General features: G+C 43.5%; 2 protein-coding genes across 2 annotated transcripts in view; one reads left to right on the top strand and one right to left on the bottom strand.

Moving 5' to 3' along the window:
• Positions 1 to 22: 22 nt before the first annotated feature.
• On the bottom strand, positions 23 to 1,267 carry LOC307016310 (retrovirus-related Pol polyprotein from type-1 retrotransposable element R1 2; the record flags this gene model as incomplete). Its single annotated transcript, XM_079645350.1, has 1 exon — positions 23 to 1,267. The coding sequence occupies one exon, from the start codon at positions 1,265 to 1,267 to the stop codon at positions 23 to 25; it is 1,245 nt and encodes a 414-aa protein (XP_079501476.1).
• Positions 1,268 to 1,391: 124 nt separating this feature from the next.
• Positions 1,392 to 7,102, top strand: part of cfap61 (cilia and flagella associated protein 61) — a gene marked incomplete at its 5' end in the record, with an annotated part of 32,677 nt that continues 26,966 nt past the window's right edge. The window contains 5 exons of the mRNA XM_079645349.1: positions 1,392 to 1,400; positions 1,597 to 1,794; positions 2,605 to 2,744; positions 4,558 to 4,684; positions 6,803 to 6,880. Coding sequence (XP_079501475.1) covers positions 1,392 to 1,400; positions 1,597 to 1,794; positions 2,605 to 2,744; positions 4,558 to 4,684; positions 6,803 to 6,880 — 552 coding nt within the window. The remainder of the gene's footprint in view (positions 1,401 to 1,596; positions 1,795 to 2,604; positions 2,745 to 4,557; positions 4,685 to 6,802; positions 6,881 to 7,102) is intronic.

Raw genomic sequence — 7,102 nt, 5'->3', positions numbered from 1 at the left:
CTTCTTCTTTCGTGTATCGTCGTCATATGTCCAGCTCAGTGTCACAAAGCCACGCTCTCGTCTCTGGTCCCACTTGGAAGAGGCCAGCCTCTGAAGGAGGTCTGTACAGAGGACAGGTGGTGATTATGTGGTCGGCAGTCTGCTCAGGCTCGCCACACTCGCATACTGCGCTGTCTGCCAGGCCCCACTCCTTCATTGATGATTTGAAACGACCAACCCTAGTACGGAGGCGGTTCAGTAGGGTCCAGTGCCGGCGTGGTAGATGTTCTCCTTCGACTCCATCTCCCGGGTCTTGGATGTGATGGTGCAGACGTGTGAGCTCAGCCGACTCCCATTCCTGCTTCCAGGAAGTTGCTAACCATGCCCTTGTAGACAGGTCCTCAGGGATGGAACCAAGCATCTCTTGTGCTCTCCTGTTGTAGGGGTGACGGGACTTGAGTCTGCTTGGGGTCGCTGCCTTAGTTGTGGTTTCATGCAGGATATGCCAGTCATGTTCTTGGGCTTTCCTTGCAAGTGCAAGGGTAGCGGCCTCTCGTCGGAGGCCGGCCGGGGCAATTCCCGCTAGGACTGGCAGGTAGGACACGGGGGTGGGCTTCAGGCAACCAGTTATGATCCGAAGGGCGTTGTTAATGACAGGATCAATCTTCTTCACATGTGGGCTTCTACACCAGACTGGGGCACAATATTCGGCAGCAGAGAACACCAGGGCTTGTGTGGATATTCGTAGCGTCCTGGCGGAGGCACCCCAGGTTGTACCAGCGAGGCGGCGGATAAGCGAGACCCTTGCTGTCACTTTGGCTCTCACTTCTTCCAGGTGTTGTTTATAGGACAATGTCCTGTCCAGCCGAACACCGAGGTACTTGGGGGCTAGTTGGTGCTCCAAACGTTTGTTGTCAATGGACACCGATAGTTCCCTTTTTGCCTCTCTGTTGCACAGGTGGTATGCGGCCGACACAGTCTTCCCAGTACTGAGCTGCAGACGCCACATGCGCATGTAGGCAGCCAAGATGCCCATGTCCTGGTTGAGACCCTGTTCCACCGCTGACCATGTTGGTTGACGCAGCATGATGGCCAGATCATCCGCGTAACCATATTTACTGGATGTTATCTCCGGGAGGTCGTGGATATAGATGTTAAACAGCAGTGGTGAGAGGACAGACCCCTGTGGCACCCCGTTCCTCAATCTTCTCAGTCTGCTTCGCTGGCCATCGCTGGTCCGAAGGATGAAGCTGCGGTTGGACAGCATCTCCATTAGGAACTTCACCATATGCCGGTCTGGGATTGTCCTCAGCAGCTTCAGGTGAAGTCCACGGTGCCAGACGGTGTCATATGCGGCCGTTAGGTCGAGCAACACTACCCCAGCTTTGTCTTTGGCCTGAAAGCTGTCCTCGATGTCCTGGGTGAGCAGGGTTACTTGATCTACTGTTGATCTGCCCCGCCGGAAACCAGCCTGTTCCCTTCCTTGGAAGCTGTGGGTCTACTACTGGCTCTATGCGGCTGAGGATCATCCTCTCCAGAATCTTTAATGACCGGTCGTTTACTGAACATCATGCATACTGGTTTTTTGACGTTTAACTGTAAGCAAATGTTGTTCAGCCAGTGTTGAACCTTTCCAAAGCATTAGAGAGACAGGATGAGATCATTTCAGTGTTCTTCCTGTGTACTAAGACGCACCACACTGTAAGCGCTTTGAAATCAAATGTATTATTATTATTATATTTACACCTGACGTCCCCTTTCTTGTTCTCTTCCAGATCAGTGGACTTCATTCCTTATATATTCACAGTTTTCCCCGTAAGTATCAGAAGCAGAAACACTTAATTTGTCCTAATACATGAATACATTCATAAAAAGGAGCACTATTGGACCAGAAAAGTGTTTATATTATGAAATAAGATCTCAGTATATGTGCAAGAGTTGAAATAAATACACTTGTGTCCCTGTTATGATCATGTGTGCAAGGAGAGTGCCGGGTTCAGGGTTTTAAACGTTAGTGGGGATTTTTAGAATCAGAATAAAGATTTGGTTTCTCTATTTTAAATACAGTAAAATGGAGTCATAATAATGATAACGATGTTTTGTCTTGTGTAACCACTAGCCAATCAGCAACCAAGGTACCCCCCCCCCCCCCCCCCTTATCACCTGAATCTCCTCCTAGAGCACCATTGAGTTCTTTCTAACCAAATGTCTCTCAGAGGGGCGTGGGGAGGGGCTCCTTATTTTCATCTAAAGTAACAGACAGAGAATCAACACTTTGGAAACAGGGCTGAAACAGAGGGGATTATGGGTAATGCTGCGATGATCTGTTTGGAGGTAAAATAAACAATTAAAATAGTTGTATAATCAGAAGTAGATAGAATAAGTATGCAATGAAAAATCAATACAAAAAATGTATATTAACATAAGAAGTCAAAGAAAAAACATCAGAGAAAATATATAATTAAAAATAATAACACAATGTGTTTAAACGTAAGAAGTAGAAATGTGCATATTATACTACAATATGTATCATTTGTATTTCACTGATGAAAATGTAAAGCCGTTTAATTGAGTTAAGGATAAAGAGAGAATGTGTGTGTGTGTATTAATATATATGTGTCTCAGGACGTGGACCTCTGCATCATCACCGTCCCCACTCTCTCCCCTGAGTTCCTGCTGCTGCAGAGCTTCACCCGGCTGCCCCCCCGCTCCACCAACACCTCGCCTCCCCGAGAAATCTACGTCTTCCAACGCTCCGGACTCAGGTGGGTCAAAACATTGAGATATAAAACACTTGAAGCCGAACATGAAACCGTCTCATTGGGTGTAAAAATAACACTTACTAATAAAACATGGAGGACAAATACTGTCCCTGATAAAACATGGAGGACAAATACTGTCCCTAATAAAACATGGAGGACAAATACTGTCCCTAATAAAACATGGAGGACAAATACTGTCCCTGATAAAACATGGAGGACAAATACTGTCCCTGATATAATTCATACGTCGACAATTACTTAATATTACAGCGTATCGTCTTCTTCTTGGTTTACACGTACAAAACCTGCTGATGACAACAAGACCATAAAACCCATCAACATGTGTCCCCTCTTCTTCATGTCTCTTCTACATCAACATGTGTCCCCTCTTCTCCATGTCTCTTCTACATCAACATGTGTCCCCTCTTCTTCATGTCTCTTCTACATCAACATGTGTCCCCTCTTCTCCATGTCTCTTCTACATCAACATGTGTCCCCTCTTCTTCATGTCTCTTCTACATCAACATGTGTCCCCTCTTCTTCATGTCTCTTCTACATCAACATGTGTCCCCTCTTCTCCATGTCTCTTCTACATCAACATGTGTCCCCTCTTCTTCATGTCTCTTCTACATCAACATGTGTCCCCTCTTCTTCATGTCTCTTCTACATCAACATGTGTCCCCTCTTCTTCATGTCTCTTCTACATCAACATGTGTCCCCTCTTCTTCATGTCTCTTCTACATCAACATGTGTCCCCTCTTCTCCATGTCTCTTCTACATCAACATGTGTCCCCTCTTCTTCATGTCTCTTCTACATCAACATGTGTCCCCTCTTCTTCATGTCTCTTCTACATCAACATGTGTCCCCTCTTCTCCATGTCTCTTCTACATCAACATGTGTCCCCTCTTCTCCATGTCTCTTCTACATCAACATGTGTCCCCTCTTCTTCATGTCTCTTCTACATCAACATGTGTCCCCTCTTCTTCATGTCTCTTCTACATCAACATGTGTCCCCTCTTCTTCATGTCTCTTCTACATCAACATGTGTCCCCTCTTCTTCATGTCTCTTCTACATCAACATGTGTCCCCTCTTCTCCATGTCTCTTCTACATCAACATGTGTCCCCTCTTCTTCATGTCTCTTCTACATCAACATGTGTCCCCTCTTCTTCATGTCTCTTCTACATCAACATGTGTCCCCTCTTCTTCATGTCTCTTCTACATCAACATGTGTCCCCTCTGTGGAAAGAGACTCTGAAAGTTTCAGGAACAAAGATTCTCTCTCTTTTTGATCCATTTCTATAAAAACCTGTCTGAAAATGAGCTGATCAGATTTTGTCCACTTTATGATGTCATCAACCATTAGCCAATCAGCAACCAAGGTAACCCCCCCCCCCCCCCCCCTTATCACCTGAATCTCCTCTAGAGCTCCATTGAGTTCTTTGTAACTAAATGTCTCTCAGAGGGGCGTGGGGAGGGGCTCCTTATTTTCATCTAAAGTAACAGACAGAGAATCAGCACTTTGGAAACAGGGCTGAAACAGAGGGGATTATGGGTAATGCTGCAATGATCTGTTTGGTGTTTCAGCCAATCAGAGACAGGTTCTGTATATATCTGAGACCTGTGATATATTGATGAGAAACAGTATGATAGGAGACCTTTAATGTTCAGAAACAAATGATTACGTTGTTGCAAAAGAGACTCTGTAACTGTGCTGTGAGAAGCTCTAACTGTCTCCACCGTGTTGCTCTCAGTGTGTGTTGATGGTGTTGTTGATGTTGTTGTTGATGTTGTTGTTTATGTTGTTGTCCTGCAGGAGTGTGGAGGTGAGGGCGGCTGTACCTGCAGACCGTCCTGCTGTCTCTGAGCTGGTGAAGACTCTGAGTCTCAGAGAGTCTCTTCTTGAGGACCTGGACCGTTTCTACGAGACCCGCAGAGACAAGGTCAGTCAACAAGCTGACAGAAACACAGCTGGGTTACCTTTGATGCTGATCCATCGTCTAATATCAAGCATCAAGTCTCATTCTCTCTGTTTCTACTACTTTCCCTCCTCACATATACATCTCCATCGGCTCCCCGTTAAATACCGCCTTAACTTTAACATGTTGCTCCTCACCTTCAAGGCCCTTCACACTCCTGCACCTCCATATCTCTCTGAACTCCTTCACTGTAGCTTCTGCCTGCCTGACCACCATGGGGTCAAGAGCCTTCAGCCACTCTGCCCCCCCGTCTCTCTCCCACAAGACATCCGCAATATGGACTCACTCTCAACCTTCAAATCCTGCCTGGAAACCCACCTTTTTAAACTGCCGTATTCTATATCATAAGTCTTGAATTACTGTTTGATCTTCTTTGTTGCTTGTTTTTAATTATGCTCTGTAAGGTGTCCTTGAGAGCTTTGAAAGGCGCCCATAAATAAAATGCATTATTATTATATATATGTTATTTTTTGTTGCATTTTAAGAAATTATTCACAAAGCATACATAGCAAAAATAAACACATCTAGGTAGATAGATTAACTAGATAACAGTTGACCAATTCTAAATGAAATAATAGTAATAATAATAATACAAATAAAAGTATTGATACAGTATTAATACTCAGGTATACATTAATTATCTTCATATAGTTTTCTATACTTGATCCGTTTGCATATGCATTTGGTTGTTTACTCCATTGCATAGATTTCATGTACGAAGTTATTCCATTGTGAGTTTACTAAGTTATTATCTTTCAGCCAATTCCTTGTAACTTGTTCGATGATCGCTATTCTAATTACAAGAAATACTACTTTCCCTCCTAATAAAGGGAGTCATTTACAAATTGGTACACTTTCAGTTAGAATCACGAAACACAGCAGCCCAGATGTGGCCTTTTGCCCTGCAGACACTACCCTCTGCTACTCTGTCTAAATCAGGGGTCTCCAACCTTTCTTCTTCTGAGAGCTGCTTTGAACAAATGAAAGTGTCCAAGAGCTACTTGCATCACATCGCTTCCATGTATTCACAGAGCCCTCATCAGTTGAATTGAGCTACTTTTGTACACGTGTGAAATTGCAATACCCAAAGCTTATCACAAACCCTAACTTCACATCAAGGTCCAAGAAGACAACCATTTCTCACATATTATTATGGCCTCATAGTAAAAGTACTTCACTGAGAGTTCACACAATGTCTTTCCTTAAAGAACCTATCACTTCATTGCCCATAGAACTAAACAAATAGATTGTGTTGCTCCTGTATTCTATATTAATATATCTATGCATGTTATTTCTAATTGATTTAACTTGTTTGCCCCTAAAACTACGAAAAGTGAAAAGACAAAACATGGATTTGGAATCATTTTGAACTTCTATGTTGTCTTTGTTCTCAGATGTTTGAGTCTGAATAGTTTTCCTTAACTCTATGTTGGGAAAACAAGTAAGTCTAACATTGCTTTTAAGTGTAAATTCCAAATATATGTTTTATGTAAAACCATATTTAAGACTGCAGATATAATAAACAATGCTCATGCTAAGCTACTACTGCTAAATACTTGAATGGTCCGGTCAAGTCTGAAATGTTACTTGCATCTCAGCAGCTCCATGTGTAACATCAACATGAGACACAAACAACGAACATTTGAACATAACAGCACAATGAGAGAAAACCAACTGGCCTGCAATATGCTCAGTGTTTGGAAATGATAAAGAATAACCAGAACATATCAGGGCTGGAACTGGCTCCCCTTTAACTGAATTAGAATGACCTGATGATTGTTTTGGCCGGTGGCGTGATATGGAGCTGCTGGTGATTGTCTCAGGATGGAGAAGAGATGCCAGGCAGCAGATTGGTGAGAATTCAGTTGAGCGGCTTCTCCTCTCTGACTGACACCCCAGCTGTCAGCGAGACGCTCCAAAACTGATAATTACTTCTGCTGACACTTCATGTGTATTCATGGCACTGGGCTGACACAAGAAGGTGCACACACACACACACACACACACACACACACACACACACACACACACACACTCAAACTGGTCTATATTTACATATATTGTGTTTCTGTTCCCTCTCAGGATGGCGTGCCGCTGCAGGCCTTCGTGTCCACGGTGCAGAGCGAGGTGGTCGGGATCCTGATCATCAGAGACGAGCAGGTGGAGGCAGTTTACTCCCTTTACTTTGATCAAATCGGATCTATATAGTGACGTATTTCTGTGTTGGACCCTGAAGGCAGCATCAAGCAGGATAATCTCCACATATTAACACCACTTTATGTAAAAAGCTAACTATAGTAGCTTTTGTTATTTGTTTAATATAAAAAAAACTAAAGTACTGTACTAGAGTGCAACATTTGAAATATATAAAATGCTATTATC

This window comes from Notothenia rossii (assembly GCF_949606895.1).
Source record: "Notothenia rossii genome assembly, chromosome: 8".
NCBI lineage: Eukaryota > Metazoa > Chordata > Actinopteri > Perciformes > Nototheniidae > Notothenia > Notothenia rossii.
Note: the sequence above shows the minus strand (reverse complement) of the source record. Positions and strands in the feature narration are given on the sequence as shown.